We start from the raw sequence: 18990 nt of genomic DNA on the forward strand, positions 1-18990 counted from the left end.
AATTTGTATATACAGTAAAACAGTAAACACTATAAATTTGAGCAAGCAATGTAGCCTGTCTGTAATGATATATCCTAAAATAAAACATCAATTTTCAAAAGGTTTTGTGACAATTATTTTCCGTGTTGTCGGCTAGAGAATGAATGTGAATTGATCAATCCAAATTGTTTTTTTTTAAATGTCTCTGTAAAATGAACAAATTTGAAATTCAAAGACAAAACGTAACAGCTTAGAGAGTGGTAGAAAAACTAATCGATTCTTTTCAAACTTTGCTTAACAAAGATAATGTAAATATTACGTCACGCATAAGAGTCGATAACAAAAACGAACAACCAAAAAAAGGAGTTCATAATAAAAGGTGAGTATTGAAAACTAAAATTGTTTTAAAAATGAAAATTATTTCTGAAAACAATAATAACATGAAATGACTGTTGAAAAATATCAAATAAAAAAATACATCGCGCTGAAGGTCCCTCCTTTGACGCCACTTCCGGTATTTAAAGATGGCGAACAGCAACACAGAAGTCTGTAAATGAGTGTGTTTTGGTGCATTCTAGCCCTTTTATCCGGAGCTGTTGGGATATGGGACGCCTTCTGATACAGCGGTAGAAGTCAGATAGAAGTCAGTGTAACCTTGTTCTTTGTTTTGTTGTTGTTTTGTTTTATTTTTAAAATTCGCCTTGGTACATGAAAACGACAGAATACCTAGCAAGCAGATCTTGAAGTGCCTCATTGTGTAACGATGTTCACAGTGTAGCTGTGTTGTCTTAAAATCCAAAGGATGCAATACCTCTATCAACAGTGACTTATTAGCTAAATTGTACTTATTATTAGCAGAATGTGTGCAGCTGTCTTGAAACTGGCTATATGTGAGGTTAATGTGGGTTTAAGTTCGTGAATTATTACTGTTTCACAAGCAGTAATATTCGCATATTATTTTACCTTACCAGCATGCATTGGATACCGTAAAATCTAGAATACTATCAAAAACATTGTTACTGACTTACTTTTATGTAGTTTTCTCACAAAATCATATTTAATTATCTTTCGTGAGCTTTTCATAACTCACAAACCTGTAATAACTTGCTGGTTATTACAGTTTTTTTTCAGCAACTCAAATTTGGAATTAGGGTTGTATAATGATATTCACTTTTTTATCAGTGATAGAGTATCATCTGTGAAATTTATACTATATTCAGATTCTATTTTTACTGAAGAACATGTAAACACAGTTGATATAAATAACAGATGATGAGCAAAGATGGAAAGACTTGAGAAAAACTATTCTGTCTATTCCATTGATTTGGAGATATAATTGTGCATCCCCAGCTGTGTAACTTATGTTGAAAATATTTATTTAGATATGTAAAGTAATGCATTTTCTTCTAGTTTTTCAAAAGTTGAGCATTACATTTTAATTTTATCCATCTTGTGTCTTAGGTAGAGAATTCTAGCTTCCATGCTTTTTCATGATCAAAGTCTGTCGACAGCAGCCTTTCTTGAGTTGTAATTCAAGTGGATTTTTTAACTCAATAAATCATTTGTTTTCTTGTAGATTGTAACTATGAGTAGCCGGCGAAAAAGAGCCCCTCCTGTGAGGGTAGATGAAGAAGCTAAGAAAAGGCTGAACTGGAACATGCTGGAGGACCGCAGGAATGAAACAATTGAAGAGAACGATGACCAGACACCAACCTGCTCCGTCCTTAATAATGACCCCTCTCCCAGCAGCTCCTTTCCCTCCGCCAGCGAGAACATCATTGCGACTACCTCCGTCAGCTCTGTCAGCTTTGCAGTGGAACTCCCTGGAACTTCATCAGACCTAACCTCTGTCTCAGCATTTCTGGCACTCACTGTCGTGCCAGCTTCGAAGCTTGGCCACATCTGGAGGGTGCTCATTGGGGAGTTCAGCGTCCGCCCAGCTTGGCTCCCTTTGGACTGTGAACAGAGAGCATTCACGCTTCACTGGATGGGTGACCAACTCTGCCTCAGTTACAACAGCTGTGATGAGAACGCTGGGGTACAGTGGCGGCCTGATGAGGACTCTTGTACAGCTGAGTGCAGCCTTAGTCAGATCCCGCTGGAGGATATAGACTGGCTGCAGAAGAGGAGGGTGGTGCAGCTCTGCCACCAGGAAAAAGAGGAGTCTTTAAAAGTATGAATAGTAGTTCATTTTAAAATTACCAGAATTATATCAGTGTTTAAGGTATGAGAGTCACCTTTATTCAGCAAGCATTTGACATTTATGTGCTTCTTGCAGGTTGGGATTTACTTGTTGGAAACTGGGCTCGGGAAACCTGAGTTTCTCAGTGAGGGAAATGCTCGGCTGAAGAAAGCAAATCAATTAATGCAGAAGTTAATGGAGTATTTCTACGACTTCATTATTCCTGGTAAGAGCCTTGTCCTAATATCCAAACTAGTGTGATGTAAATCTTGTCTTCAGAGGGTGTATGCGTAGGTTTTGTATGGTTATTCATGAATAAGCCATATCTCAGGAACCCTTTGAGCTTATGTCTTAAGTATAGCACAAACTGGTACTCAAGGATGAGCTGAAAAGTTTTTGGTGATTCAAAGTCCAGGTCACTGTCTCCTCACATGAGCACAATATCTGAGGAACTTGTTGAGGGCAATTTTTTTATTTGGCTCTAACATCCAGTTGGTGGAAGAACTAAAAAAATTTTGATGGTCAAAGAAAAAGGTCAAGGTCATTGAGACAGGCACACTTTATGAAAGCATACAACAGCAATGCAGTGTTTGTAGTTAATGGATCAGTAATCAGAGGTGTATTCTGCCTTGTCACTCTTCTATCCACAGTTATGATTGTGGATGCTGGATACATTGAAAAGAGGTTTAAAACAACAATCAGCACAGCTGTTCCAAGCAAATGCCAATTGAATGTGGACACCACAAACTTTAAACAAAATTACAATGTGACACGGGGTCTGCAGTTGTCTGTGTACATATCTGTTTTGGAGTATACGCCTGCGTTTCCTAATACTCTGTTGTTTTTGTTGTTGAGGATAACCCAATCTAAAATGTAGCGTGACATTAGTTTTGTTGTTGTTGTTTTCTCCTTGTAGAAGTGGTAGAGAATGAAGAGGAGGAATGTGACACTGATCTGGAGAGGCAGAACATAGAGGAGCTCTATGACTACGTCCGGCATCTGCACCAGACAGAGAGCCAGGAGCTGACCTACGACGTCCAGCACAAAGCTCTTCTTCCTGTTCTCAGACCCTATCAGAGTCAGGCTGTCAACTGGATGCTGAGGAGAGAGAAGTTTAGGAATATTTCACAGAAAGGTTGACACCAAAGATTTACTCATTGTTTTCTGATTTCTCTTTAAAAAAAAAGCAACCCTCTCTTTATTATGTGGATGAAATTTTGAGTATGTTAGCCTCTATTTAACGGGAATCAGGAAACTCGTTCAGAGTAAGTTATGATGGAATTAACCTGGTGAATTTATGGTTATGGTTTAGGAATGTGAATAACCTGGAGGCTATCATGGATGCCACACATTGACCTGTTCATGAAATTTGGAAACTAATCTCTACACAGTTGATTTGATTAGTTTTCTTGGTCCGACTCAGTGGACGATCTCAGTGGTGTAGAACACAAGAAAAGCAAAATTAGTTTTGAATAACTACAGCATTATTGGGTCATTTATCTGTATTTCCACTTCCTGTAATTTCCACAGTGCACCCTCTCCTTGAATCTCTGAGTAAAACCTTATATACACCCTTGATTCACTCTCTCTCTCAGACCGTAACATTTTCAACCCCACTTCATGTGTTAGGTCTGATATAAACATACTCACATGAAGTTAGCTGAAACATGGTTCCACTGGAAACTAAGCATGTGGAGATTTTTTATTAAAACCGTGATCCAAGTAGGAGGTTTCACACCTAATAATTCAGACCAAACACAATAGTGTAAAAGGACCTTTAAGATCATACTACTTTTCTTTTGTTTTTACATAAAATAAGAAAATAGATGGTTAAAATCTTTTAAAATGAAATTAACCTGCATTTTTTTGCAGAACCATTGTTACATTTCCTCTGGCGGGAGATGCTCACGTTGTGTGGCAAGAAGCTGTTCTACAACCCTTTCACTGGCTGGTAAGAAGCTAGCATCACATTAAATAGCTAGACTGCCAAAATCTGGAAAAAAAAAGTTATGGGGAGAGGCAGACATCTCAAACCAAAACAATTTGTATGATGTGACAATAGAAGGAGAACACAGGAGTCTAACCTGTTTGTTTCAGTGTAATCCGTGAGTTTCCGTTAGCTGGTGTTGAGTGGCCTGGTGGGATTCTGGCTGATGAGATGGGGCTCGGAAAGACAGTAGAAGTTCTGGCTCTCATTCTGTCTCACACCCGGCAGGACCTGGAGCAGGAGGCCCTCACCCTGCCTGTGGTGAGGATTAGTAGGCTGTTAAACTCACTTCTAGTGCTGTAATTTGCTTTTGCTTTGCTACCATGCATTTGCATTTATTTATAACCCGTTTGCCATATTACTGTAATACCTTTAAGGAATATTTGACAATGTAGGATTTTAAGCTTTGTCTACCATTCCACTTATTTTAATATGCTTGGCATAAAATGTCAGCTACCATTTTAAATGATGTCCTCTTCTTCATTTTTAGGGTAAATCTGTAAATTATTTCATTCCTCCACCTCCACTAGAAAGAAAGAAAGTAATCCACTGCAAACCCGAAGTTCAACCAAAAATAAAAACATCATATCCAAGTATGTCGGTCGCAGTTGTAGTAGATGATTTATATTTTATTGGCTAGATTTTTTTCTGAAAAGATATTGTTGTTTTTTTTCAGCTGTTCGTGTCATGCTGCTCACTGCTATAAAGGAAATGAGATCTGGCAAAGGAGCCTCCTTCAATGCAGTCTTCACCTATATCCGTGCAACATATGGTTATGACCTTCTAAAGAACCGCAACCACATCAAGAAGACACTGGCCAAGCTGATAGATGAGGGACTGGTTGACCGCGTCAAAGGTCGTGGCTTGGCAGGGTCATTCAAACTGGGGAAAAACTATAAAGAAACAAAGAAGACATCGGCGGCTGCATCCAAAATTGTAAGCGTAAACAACTTCTAATATTTTTTTTCCATGTGACAAATATTTTGTCGCAATATCTGTTTAAGCTTGATCTGTTGTCATCTTTGTTAGAATTTTAAAAACACAGAGAGCACACCCAGGAAAATGTTTCAGAGACGAGCAAAGGAAAAGGCAGAAGCAGCGCTACAAAACGCTCTCACAGAAGAACAAAGCGATCTGAAGTCTCCTCCGTTTGACTGTCCTTTACCAAGTGAAAAAAAGAAAGAATGGGATGAAGGCCAAACTGAGAAGGCTGATCAGTCAGACGACACAGTGGATATGTCCATGACAGCCCTGCAGGTGTCTCAGGGTAAATGTGAATCAAACACAAAGGGCATGCCGAGGTTGTTTGATCTTCCTGAAGAGAGTGTAGAAACTCAACAAGAGACAGAAACCCCTACCAGAGCGTCCGTCGTCCCTTTCAACACTCCAGATTACCGATTTGAGTGCATCTGTGGGGAACTAGGCATCATTGACTACAAAGCCCGCGTCCAGTGTATGAACTGCCAGCTTTGGCAGCATGCAGACTGTGTAAACTACAAAGAGGAAAGCCTTGAAACTACTCCTTTCTACTGCCCACACTGCCTGGTAGCTATGAAACCTGTGTCCACTGGCGCCACGCTCATCATCTCCCCAAGCTCTATCTGCCACCAGTGGGTGGAGGAAATCAATCGACACATCAGATCCTCCTCACTTCGAGTGCTGGTGAGAATGTGGATTGATATCATGATGTGTTAGTAGAATTACTTATAGGTTATAGTCATAGATGACTTTCCTAAAAATGTTTTGCTAACAAATCTGACATATTTCATCCCAGGTTTATCAGGGTGTGAAGAAGCATGGCTTTATTCAGCCACACATGCTTGCTGAGCAGGATGTGGTCATCACTACCTATGATGTTCTACGGTCAGAGCTCAACTATGTCGACATTCCTCACAGCAACAGCAAGGATGGACGCCGCTTCCGCAACCAGAAGCGCTACATGGCTGTGCCCAGCCCTCTGGTTGCTGTGGAGTGGTGGCGCATCTGTCTGGACGAGGCTCAGATGGTTGAATGTCCCACTGCAAAGGTGTGCTTGGGGGCACTTAAGACATTTGTTGGATAATTTGTGAGTGAATGGTTGTTTGTCTGTATGCGTTGTCCCTGTGATGGACTGGTGATCTGTCCAGGGTGTACCATGCCTCTCGCCCAAAGTCTGCTGGGATGCCCTCCCCCCGGTGACCCTTAACAGATAAGCAGTATAGAAAATGGATGGATGGATATTCAGTTTTCTTTTTAATTTATTAAGTAGTGTCCTTTGTTAAAGTAGATAAGATTTGACCCAAAAATTTGAATGGCTGGAAACATTATTTCCCATTTTCTCGATATACAGAAACATGCTATTTTTACTGTTTTATGTAAGCTTGTTTGTTGAAATTTGTTTTTGCTCTTCTTTTGCTGTCAGGCTGCTGAAATGGCTCTACGTCTTGCATCTGTTAACCGCTGGTGTGTCAGTGGCACACCAGTCCAGAGAGGTTTAGAAGGTATTATTTTAAAACCAATGAAATATTATCGGTTTCTTGAGACTGAATTTTTAAATATCAGCTGACACAAGAAAAAAACAATCATAATGGTTGCAAAGATTTCCCTCCTCAACCAGTGGTGATGTCTTCGTAGATCTTTATGGCCTTGTGCTTTTCCTGGGAGTGGATCCATATTGGGTGAAACACTGGTGGGACCAGTTGCTTTATCGCCCTTATCGGCGCGGAAACACAGAGCCGCTGTACAATGTAATTGCTCAGTTGTTATGGCGATCAGCTAAGAAAGATGTCATTGATCAGGTAGGATTACTAAAAAATGACCATCTTTGTGGGACTATGCTTCATTTTCAACTCACTAGTTAATACTTAAAGTTCAAAAGACATAATTCTTTCTTTCGCATTCCTGAAAATATATATACATTTTATTTAATCACTCTTGTTTTACCTCTGTATTCCAGATCCAGATTCCCCCTCAAACTGAAGAGGTGCACTGGTTGCACTTCTCCCCCGTCGAGGGTCACTTTTACCACCGCCAGCATGAAGTCTGCTCCCAGGACGCTCTGGTCAAACTCAGGAAGATCTCTGACTGGAGTCTGAAACTTGGCAGCCTCGATCGCCGCACTGTCAATACCATCCTGTGTCCGCTACTGAGGCTGCGTCAGGCCTGCTGCCATCCACAGGCAGTGAGGGGGGAGTTTCTGCCCCTGCAGAAGAGGTATATCATGAGCATGATGACACTCTGCTTTGTTTTCTAAGTGCTTGTCAGTGAGAGAAGAGATCTTTCAGAGGGCAGCTGCACCTGTTAATTAACAATCTGGGTAGATTGAATAGAGCATTACAGCATTATTAGGAGTAATATAGACCCAGGCAAGCTTTTTATCAATTAAACAGTGTTCATTTGTGTTTATTTAAAGTTGACCCATTCTAGATCATTTGTGTTAGATGGCTTGTTGAGTGGGTTTGTTTGTGGGTGCCTCCCCTCTCCAGTACCATGACTATGGAGGAGCTCCTTAAGTCTCTGCAGAAGAAATGTCGAGTGGAGTGTGAAGAAGCTCACAGACAATTGGTGTGCGCTCTTAATGGCCTGGCTGGAATCCACATCATCAGAGGTACAAAACCCCACTTCTATTCCTGTGCACCCTCTGGTCTTAGTTTCCCATGGGAATCAGTTCAAACAGAACACAAGCCATGATCTCATTTATTTTGTCTCCCCTCACCATCGCTCTCCTTGAAGCAATATGTATGTCTGAGTGTGGCGGGGTTTGCTTTGTATAGCATGTCTCATTATCTCCACATGTTATTTAGTGTCAGTAATGATTACTGTCCCTTTGCAACCTGCAGATGAGTTTCTAGAGGCGGCTGAGATGTATAGGGAAGTGCTTCGCTCATCAGAGGAACACAAAGGCAGGCTGAAAACTGATTCATTGCAGGTATTTCACATTTGTCCCTATTAGCATATGAATAATTTAATTTCTAAATCAACCTGAAAAAAAGACACATCTGCTCAAAAGAGTGGCAGCTTTATCAAGTCAGATTAAATACATGCCCTATGTTTTTTTTTAAAAAGACAGAGGCTAAAATTTCTAAATTGTTGGTTTTAAGTGTATGAATTCCCGATGGTGATATTTTTTTAGGGACAGTATTATATTCCTAAGTATATATTTTTTTAAATGTCTAATCAACTTAATGCTTTTTGTCATAATTGTGGTAAAACAGAGGCTTCATGCAACCCACAATTTGATGGAACTGCTGAATGCAAAGCATCCTGGTATACCTCCTACGCTGAGAGATGACCGGTTAAGTGAGGAGGTAAATGTTTGTCTTGCCCAAACTTATTTAACTGACTGATAAATGTGCATTTTTAACCTCTGGAACAGCAGTCACATACTTTTTCCAACTAAAGTTCACCTATGATATCGACAGACTAGATCTACCTGCTCAAATCCATTTCAAAACTCCAATAAAAAAACAAGCACTTTAAAAGGTTTTTTTTGCTCGATGTCTTTGTAGAAAGACCTGACAAAGCATCACTTCATATATTCTGCATAACGGTATTGCAGTGTAGTTTATCAGGCCTTATTTTTGATGTCTAAGTTTATTGGAGGTAAATTACACCAAAATATAAGTCAGAAGCTACATTCATTTAGATGTAGGTCATGGGGACAGCTCTGGAACTTCCTGGGGTGTGTGACTTTCAGTTATTTTTAACTGTTTCTGGCTGACAGTACAGTCCTACACACAACAGGGTGTGATCAATTTGGTCCCCATTATTGATAGAAAGAAACAGCAAAAACAAATGGTGTATCTTGGAGGTGCATTTGACCATGGTGACCACTGCTCTAGAATTATCTTGAACTATCTGTCATGATTTATTGTTCTTTATCTGTTTCATGTTAGACTGCAAGAACCTCCTTAGCCTTTTACTTTCTGTCTTTGTGTGTGCAGGCTGAGCAGTTGCGACAGCACTACATGACCAAGTACAACTCTGAGGTGGCAGATGCCCATCAGGGTCTGCAGCCGGTGTTACAGAATATTAAAGAGCTCAAACGCAAAGTGAGAACTTAAAAGCATTTACATTCAGGCATATTTTACTCCATATTACAACAGGTCATTTGGTAAATAGTCTTAAGTTTGTAGAACAATATAGTGAATGATAATTACACACTAATGAAAATAAATTTCTACCATAAACTTGTACAAGATTCAGTTAATGCTGATAAAATGGCTCATGATATGCAGTTTAAGGGCCTTCAGTCTGCCCACAGCAGATTTGATTGAAACAGAAATTGCTTTCTCTGCCAGGTTAACAGTTAAATTGATTAAACTGAAAAAAATAATAGCATTTTGTTTTGTAAGTGATTTTAAAAAAAAAACTTTTTGGGATAATCGAGAAAAACCTACAGATAACAACAAACAGTACAGTAGAAAACATACGATATATGTGTATGTCTTTAAATTAATTTCATATGTGACAACAAACATTGTGAGATGAGTTTCCTGTAATTGAGTATGCAGTTTGGAGAGGGAGATTCTTCACCCACATATTAATAAGCATTGTTATATCAGTTTACGTGGGTGAGTTGATTACTTATTCTCGTATAGGACTTAAATGAACACTGTCACAGGTTTAGCTACCGCTAGATGTGACTAGATCCCTTACATTGGTTCTGAAGTCTTTTCATATCTGGACACTCTGACATCAAAGAAAATATACATAAATATATATTTTCATATATTATTCATTTCATGAGATCAAATTATAGATTGAGAGTTGTGTTTTTTAACCAAGTACTAATTAACTGTTACTGTTAAGGTCAAACTAAACTCCCCCTGGTGGCTGGAGGTGATTCAGAGGGCAATCCGCTGCTCCAGTGATGACGATCTTGTTGGCCGAGTCAAGAATGAACTCACATCCAGCTACAAACAACAACCCAACAAACTCTCAATGGCTGACAAGTAAGTGACTCTCAAGCTACAGTGACAGTGAGTTTGTGTAAAAATGGACACCATGTACAGAAAATTTGGGTTTGTCCAGGTTCCGTGATGGCTTCGGTCTGCAGTACATACTCACCACACAAATGCAAGATCTGATGAAATCACAAAAGACTGTTCAAGATGCAGTGAAGCGGCTCGAAGGGCCAGCTTCTAAAAAAGTGATCGATGAGGCGACCATCTGCCACCTCAGGCCCATGCGATTGCCACTCAACAAGTAAGGCGACAGCATGTTTTGTCTTCTTTTCAGGCCTAATGTCAGGAATTTACTCATCAACTCATCTCTCTCGTCATATTTCAGTTGTGTTTTTTGCAAAGCAGATGAACTTTTCACAGACTATGAATCCAAGCTGTTTTCTCATACGTAAGTAAAGCAATTTTTTTGTTTTGCTTCAGACTGACTAAGATAACATGAAAACATTCATGATTAAACAGACAAATACCCTAACAGGGTGAAAGGTCAAACAGCTATCTTTGAAGAAATGATCGAAGACGAGGAAGGACTGGTGGACGACCGTCTTCCGACTACCAGCCGAGGTCTGTGGGCGGCAAGTGAGACTGAGCGCACTCTGAAGGCCATCTTGTCCTTCGCCAAAGTTAAGCGGATGGATCCGGAACTGGTAGAGGAGGGAAACACTTTCATGGAGCTGTTTGAGAATTGGAAGAAGGAGTACAAGGTTTGGACATATAGTTCGTTTTCCATTCAGTTCATGTGACAACAAATTCTTTTTCAAATAGTCGATAACCGGTGCATCCCCCTGCTGCACGTTAATGCCTGAAACGTATTGATTTTAACTGTCTTTGTTAGATAAAAATTCTTCACTTTTATAGGTTAACGGTGGTTCTCCAAATGTTTAAATCTCAGAAACTTTTTGACAATTTTTGACAATGGTGAATTTTTATATATTTTTGACATGTTATGACTACAAGCCAGATTGGTCAATTTACTAATAAGCCATGGTAATTTTGTGAGCGGTGAAAATTATATGTACTGGACAGAGATTGGAGTGAACCTTCCTGTCTCTCCTCAGGTGCTGCATGAGTACTGGATGGTGCTACGGAATCACGTGTCAGCAATCGATGAGCTGGGTATGGCCACTGAGAGGCTTCGCGTGCGTCACCCTGATGAGCCAAAACCAAAATTACTGCACATCATTGAACCACATGAGGTAAATTACGGACAACAACACACTATTGTTAGTACAGCTTATTCATGTCAGATTGTCCTGCATGGAAATGCTGCTTCACCTTCATCATTATCAGAATAAAAAGCACATCTGATCAAAGTCTATCTTTCTGGTGTTACTAACCAAACAGGGACACTTTAGTTTATACACAAGATCATATTAGTATTAAAAATATCTCTGAAAATAATGAGAAATTAACTTAAGTGGAAACTAATTTCTGCTTCTAAGGTAACATATTATTCATCTTACCAATGACATTTAGTCTGTTCACAGAGATAACAGATGCAACTCTGTTTCCTTCTAGCAATCAACCTAGTCACGTCATGTCAATTTTATTTCTCTAGCGCCAAATCACAACAGGTGTTATCTAATGAGATAGTAGAGCAGGTCTTGCACCAGACCCCATCGATTAATTTACACCCAACAGTTCTCCTTGAGCTAGCACATCTTGTAACAGTGATGATGAAAACCTTCCTTCTGAAAGGCAGGAACATGGAGCAGATCCAGGCTCAATGGAAACAACCATCTGCTTTGAACGGTTGGGGGGGAAAGAGAGCAAGAAAGCCGGGCAGACAGATAATGGAAAAGACCGATACAGGGAAGGAAAGAGGGACAGAGATTAAGAGAGAGAGAAAGGAAGGAGACAATGACAGAGAGACAGGGATGTGAACAGGCTAGAAGCAGAAAGGCAAACGAGGGGAAAGACAGAGGGCTGGGGAATGCACAGCAAACAATAACAACATCTACAGGTTACTCAAGCAATCAGTCTGATCAAGCAGGATCAGGCTACATGATATTCTTGTCTTTTTAGGACGGTCACATGAAGCAGTCAGTGCCATAACCCTTACTCTGTCTGGCTCTTCATGCCTAATCACCATTTTAAAGTCAAAACATTTTTTTTCATGTGTACATTTTTTTTCATGTGTACAGTATCACACTATTTAACTAGTCTAACCTTGGACAGGTCTGTAAATAAAGGCCCTCATTTTGCAGTGTTTTTTTTTAAGGTAATAATTGAAAAACAACATGAACACATAATTTGGCTACTTGGACCTGTAATAAATCTGTTAGGAACAACGCTGGATGGAGAAATTAAGCTCAAGTCTTAACTCCTGATCCAGTACTTAGCACAATTGTTTGTTTTCCTTTAGTTTCCAGGGATGCAATATTGTACTATGCCCAAACAATTTTTATTGCATTGTTGACCTCGGCCCTGAACTGTTGCTTCCAGGTGGAGCAGAACCGAGTTAAGCTTCTGAATGACCAGGCAGTGGCTAAGTCTCAACTCCAAAAAAAACTTGGCCAGTTTCTGTATCTCACAAATCTGGAGAAGGTACATTACATTCATTAGTGGTTGCTAAGTTTGTTCCTCCTAGCCACTGTTTCTCAATCTGTGTGTTATATGTTATATGTCATCATTCTAGTCCCAGGACAAATCTACTGGGGGGCTGAACCCAGAGCCATGTCCCATCTGTGCTCGGCCACTGGGACAGGAGGTACGTGTGATTTACTTGTAAAGTAGTTATATTTCTTTGTGAAAGTTTGACAAATATGAATCTGATTTTTGATTATTAAACTGATTTTGGGATGCTGGATGTTTTTCTTACTCGTATGCAAATGAAACTTCAGATAATGTCAATTTTATATGTCACGGTGTTTACGAGGTGAGTGTTCTGCTGCTCATAATCAGCGCAGAGATTAATTCAAAACTGGCTGGATTTTGTGCCTAAAATTAGAGTTTGCTAGTAGATACCAGACAGTCTGAACGAAATGTGCCTTCCAGCATGACCATCTCACAGTCTGTACAACTGTCTTATGAGCACTGGCCAGGGACTGTAATTTCATCTACTCTGGAGCTGATTCACTCCCGCAAAAAGATTTATCTGTTCAACACTTGGCATTCATTGTGTCTGGCAGCATGTGCAAAAACATTTCTCTGATGATAATGATGAAGCTAAGATCATCTCTGTATATCTTGTTTTGAGTCCAGAACCCATTTACATATGTTGAATTAACTCAATTTAAACATTTGAGGAGCTGGAACCATCAAAAAATTGGTATTTTGCCCAGATAAACATTGGTTATCAAATAGCTGCTCATCAATTACTGTCAATAGGCCAGTTAACTTTACTTTTGCCAAAGAGGTTTTGTTGTTGTTGCTGTTGTCCATCCAGCAGGAGGTTTTAAGCAAAACCTACCAAGGGAAAAGAAAAAAAAAACTTCTACTTTTTTGGCAGATCTGTTTATCAAAAACAAAGCTTTTTTTTTTACATTGACCTTGACAGAGGTTTGCGACTGCACTTCAGTTATTACATCTACATACAGCAATGTTTTTGTTGCTGATTTTTTTTCATTTGAGGGGTCAAAGGTGAACTTTAAAATTTGTGATTTTGATGCTACATACTTTATTGTGAAATGAACTTGACACTAAAATTGGAAAAAATCTTCTTGGAAACACCATGATAGATGAATATCATATCTGTGTCTAATTCTGTCTTTTGCAGTGGGCAGTGCTGACCTGTGGTCACTGCTTTTGCAACGAGTGCATCGCTATCATTGTGGAGCAGTACAGTGTGGGATCGCGACGGCGTGCCATTAAATGTGCCATCTGTAGGCAGACCACATCCCACACCGAGATCTCCTATGTCTTCACCACCCAGTCGTCCAGTCACGACCAGGACATTCCTGTGAAGGTCAGTCAACGTCACATCTCAATCTCAGCTGGATCTCCCTCTGTTGTTCGGTTCCGTCATTATCAAAAATGTTAGATGTGTTTGGATATTGGCGTGATTTCAGTGTCATTTCTGACTGTTTCTAGGACGATTATTTTATCCCTGTCCTGTAATATGTTTTTGTTGTGATTTACTACAAAGGTCATCAGGTCATTGATTATTAATTAGTTCTTATTTTTTCTTCCTTTGTCTTTCAGGGAAGTCACTCCACAAAAGTGGAGGCAGTGGTGAGAACCCTAAAGAAAATCCAAGTGACTGACCCTGGGGCCAAGTGTCTCGTCTTCTCCACGGTAACTGTAAACCATCCCACTCAGATTTATTTCAATTATATGGAGTTTGATTTAACCCAGTGTCTTTCTCTTTCATGAACAGTGGCAGAGTGTCCTCGATATCATTGCTAAGGCCTTATTTGACAACAACCTGGAATTCTCACAAATCAATGGAATTCACAAATTCCAGGTTTGAATATGCATTCTTGCTATTTCTATGTGAAGATTTGGGCACTTTTATTGACACAGCTACCATTTACTGCTATGTTTATGCTAAATTCTGCACAGTGCAAAATAACTGCACCAGATGTGGTCTACCACTGAAGGACAGTTGACATCATCTGAAGCAGGCTGTCACAGAGTTTCTCTATGAACTTTTCACATCACCCCACAGCTTGAAACAACAAGTCTCCAATTTACTGCATCAATTGAACTCATCACATCCTCAAACTTTGTTTTTTGCATTAAATCATTGTCGTTTTTTTCTATCTGGGGATCCATGGAATTTGAAGAAAATACTGATCTTGTAATGTTCAAAATCCAAAAACCAGATCAGTGAAAACATCTTATATAAATATCTCGTAAAACATTTCTAGTAAACATGATTTTTTTAAGTTTACATAGCTTCAAATCTTTATACTGATGTGTCCAAAAAAGATAGTGTTTTTATAGCATGAATTTCATTTCACCATTTATGACATTGTCACCAAAAATACCATAATATATCCTGATACAAGGCGGCACGGTGGTGCAGTAGTTAGCACTGTCGCCTCACAGCAAGAAGGTTCCGGGTTTGAGCCCCGGCTCGGGCACGGGATCTTTCTGTGTGGAGTCTGCATGTTCTCCCTGTTCCTGCGTGGGTTCTCTCTGGTACTCCGGCTTCTTTCCACAGTCCAAAGACATGCAATTGGGGACTAGGCTGATTGATACTCTAAATTGACTGTAGATATGAATGTGAGTGTGAATGGTTGTCTGTCTATATGTGTTGGTCCTGCGATGGACTGGCGACCGGTCCAGGGTGAACCCCGCCTCTCACCCGTAGCCGCTTGGATAGGCTCCAGCCCCCCCGCGACCCTTAACAGGAATAAGCGGAAGAAAATGAATGGATGGATGGATCCTGATACAATTTAAATCTAAATATTGCCTACCTCTAGGAAACATACATTCAGACTTCTTGACTGTAATTGCAACATTATTGACTGTTCCAGGAGAATCTGAGCTCCTTCAAGTATGAAGAGAAAATCAACATTCTTCTTCTTCCTCTCCATACGGGCTCCAATGGGCTAAACATCATCGAAGCCACACATGTGCTGCTGGTTGAGCCCATTCTCAACCCAGCTCACGAGCTCCAGGCCATCGGAAGGGTCCACCGGATCGGCCAAACCAAGTGAGAAATAGGATCAAGCTTATCTGTGGACTTAGCTTTGCTGCGTTTTCTACAGAGCATCCAGCATGGCAGATCTACAGATATAAATGATGTTATGACTTCAGTTGATAGTGGTAATAATTTAATGGCACTTGGAAAGTGCATATGTCCACAAAAGTGCGCCAAACTTCATGTATAACAGGTAGCAATGAGCCAACCCTCATACCCAGTGTGTATCAGTGTGTGAGGCTGTTCCATAGAGTTAGAGGGCATGGAAACCTGATAATATTTGGATTTTGCAAGATTTAGCAGACTAATGGGTGCACTGTGGTGCAGCTACACTGTAAACAATTGTCCCGTAAATTAACAGTAAAATACTGGCAGCAGTGGTTCCAGTATTTTACTGTTAATTTTACGGTTGGCTTACTGTTATATACTTAACAGTATATTACTGTAATAATACCAACAGTAATGTACTGTGATTATTGTACTGAATTACAGTACATTACTGTTTTTTCTTTATTTTTACAGTAGACTACTGGCAACAGGGTTTCCAGTATATTACCGTTTTTATACAGTTTGCTTACTGTAAGCTTAATTTACAGTTTATTACTGTTATATATTAAAACACCATAAATTGCTGGATTTACAGTGGTAGCCACAATATTTCTTTTTATATCACCAACAAAACTTCACCATAATTGCAAAGAAAATACAACTAAGTCATGTTTGTAAAAATAGCATATGACTTTAAGTCAGTTAACTTAAATGCAGCAGTAAAAAAAAAAATCTATGGAAAAGAAGAGACTTGAAAATATCTTATCAGCAACATTTATTAAACCCAGCATTTATGTCAAACATTTGTTAACATTTTAAAACTTATTAAAACATAAAAAAGTCAGAGGGTTAGAGTCCTCTAAGAACAGAGCATAGTCATCATAAACAACATTTTTTTCTGCAGTGCTAAATACCCACATTTTTGCAGAAGAAAGGCGAAAATGCCTTTATGAAAGTCCATTAGTTTTTTTCAGGAGAGTGGACACATTGCAATTGACCGTGGTGGACTTCTTCTGAACGACTCTCCCTGTCCTCTTGGAGATCGTCTTGCCCTGGCTGCCTTGGTGCCCTTCTCCGGGTTGATCCCGATGAAGCGCCTGAAAAAACACACAGTAGTCTGAGATTACAGGTCATAGTCTGCTGCTATCTATAATAGGGAAGGAACCCTTATGACTGTCATTAGTAACACCTGGGTTTAGCCTGCAATTTCATGTAAAAATGCTGTGAAAAAGGTCTGGTGGACAACAAAAACCTTACCTTTGAATGAACTCAAGAGTGCAGGCAGCCTCCTCTTGGTACTGCAGGTTGAAGATGTAGTAAATTGCGAACAGAGCAGCTGGTCACTACATGTCAGTACTTCGTTAACTTATGATCCAAAAGTTTTAAAGAGTTTAAACTTGCTCTTCTAAATTTTGTCTTTTGATGTTAGCTGCTGTTAGCTGTTACCACTAAAGTTATCCATTCATGTGATGCACAGAAACATAGGAAATACTCCAAAATCCCCAAATAGAAGCGCAATTATGTTTCTAGCTGCTAACCAACCAAAAAAACAAAACAGAAAAAGAATATGACGAATTTAATTGAACTATTCAGAAATTTGGACTTACCTACAAAATGAAGATAGCAAGTTGCTAAACAATACTGCTGTACTTTCTTTCAAGCTTACTGATCACTCACAGTTTAGGATATTCAATAGAAGTACTTTTTAGAAAGCAAACATCACCAGAAAAGATAACAGGTAGGCTATTTCAACTTACGTATTGTATGGTGATAGAGGATTCTCAAGTACACCCAACAGAAGAGTCCAGAAATGGCTTCTCGGCATGTGCCTGTTGAAATACGGCATCATCACTACAGGTGATTGTGTTACCTCTGCTGTTTGGTGGATTCAGTATCTTTTCCTGCTTTCTGTCTCTACCAGGCCAACGTTTGTTCATAGATTCCTCATCAAATCCACAATTGAGGAGAGAATGCAAACAATGATAAAATCAGCAGAGAAAAGGTGAGAGCCAGTGAAGGGAATAAAAGTAAGTAATTTTAACATAGTCGTATTTTAAAATAAGTTAAATGTTGAGTGCTTTCCTCCTTCCAGTCACTCCAGTGCAGCCATGAAGCACTCAGAGGCAGCCGTGCTGACAGTGGCCGACCTGGCTGACCTGTTCACTGAAGATACTGAACATCTAGAGTGACTCTGCATCACAGACACAAGAGTCACCGGCTGAGAAAGCTCCCTCTGTACACAGTGGTGATCAACTACTACATTCCACATTTTATATAAGCGTCCTGAAGTCGACACATGCATTTTAAAAACAGATATTTTAGCTAATCACTGATAACAGACAGGGATGTTTCTTAATTGTATTAGAGTTTTAAATCTCTTTGGATTATTATTATGTATTTGCCTCACTTGTTGTCATACAATAGCTGTCGATGCAACTTTGTAACTTTACTGGTTCAGTACCAACAGCTGTCTGATGATCATATATGGCTGTACAGTATCCTTGTTGTGTTAATCTAATAGAACTGTCCATTTATGTACAGCTTCACCATACTCAAAAACAATGAAAACATCAAATTCAAATGCTGAAAATCACACCAATGATTGAAGTGTTTTCACAACATTCAGGAAATAAATGTGTGCGGATGACACAGCGTCAAATGGAATGACCACTTCTTTTTGTTCTTATTTACTTCATGATAGTAAAAACAGAAGCAGGAAGGAACTTTTTTACCTCATTACAAAAGGAGAAATTTAACTAGGGTTTTCCTCCTTCAATCTTTTTTAAGCTATTTGTCTGGTAAAACAATGCCAGACAATCCTAACACCGTCTTATTTACAAGACAAAAAAGCACAAGATTCAGTGTCTTGGAAGCTAATCTTGTAAATTAAATTTGTAAAATGAGAATGCATTAATGAGCCTGTTTTTTTTTTTCTTCTCGTCATTATAGACAGATGTGCAGCTGTACTGATGCAGTTTAATCTTAATTTCTGTCTCAGATTCTTTCAAGATTTAATGAAATATGCTTTGGTTTCCAATGTTTGTAAGTATTTTATTGTCTCTTCCCCCACACATATACACTTGTAGGTCCTTGGCCTCATTGCTGAATTGCCCTAGACTTGTAATGAGTTTCTTTTCGCCTGACTGACTGGGATTCCCGCAGCAGTAAAGATTTTAAAATGTCCAGACAAAGGATGCAGACAACAAAGAGGAGCGGCCTGGTACTGTTGTTTCTCCTTGCATGGTTACCAGACTTCTTGTTG

At 39.5% G+C, this 18990-nt stretch overlaps 1 protein-coding gene across 1 annotated transcript; it reads left to right on the plus strand.

Moving 5' to 3' along the window:
• The first annotated feature begins 482 nt into the window (after positions 1-482).
• On the plus strand, positions 483-18528 carry shprh (SNF2 histone linker PHD RING helicase). The gene is made up of 30 exons (XM_086182919.1): positions 483-622; positions 1556-2152; positions 2258-2387; positions 3078-3296; positions 4034-4112; positions 4259-4409; positions 4639-4741; positions 4825-5084; positions 5178-5810; positions 5923-6174; positions 6550-6628; positions 6762-6925; positions 7084-7340; positions 7613-7734; positions 7967-8055; positions 8342-8434; positions 9071-9178; positions 9939-10081; positions 10161-10334; positions 10419-10481; positions 10569-10794; positions 11149-11286; positions 12536-12637; positions 12729-12800; positions 13809-13997; positions 14234-14326; positions 14409-14495; positions 15514-15692; positions 17650-17730; positions 17821-18528. Exons 2-30 carry the CDS (start codon positions 1565-1567, stop codon positions 17915-17917), a joined length of 4971 nt encoding a protein of 1656 aa, XP_086039045.1. The 5' UTR covers positions 483-622; positions 1556-1564; the 3' UTR covers positions 17918-18528.
• The last annotated feature ends 462 nt before the right edge of the window (positions 18529-18990 follow it).

Source organism: Aulostomus chinensis, chromosome 17 (assembly GCF_037954235.1).
Source record: "Aulostomus chinensis isolate RoL2024-O1b breed Wild chromosome 17, RoL_Achi_v1.0, whole genome shotgun sequence".
Taxonomy (NCBI): Eukaryota; Metazoa; Chordata; class Actinopteri; order Syngnathiformes; family Aulostomidae; genus Aulostomus; species Aulostomus chinensis.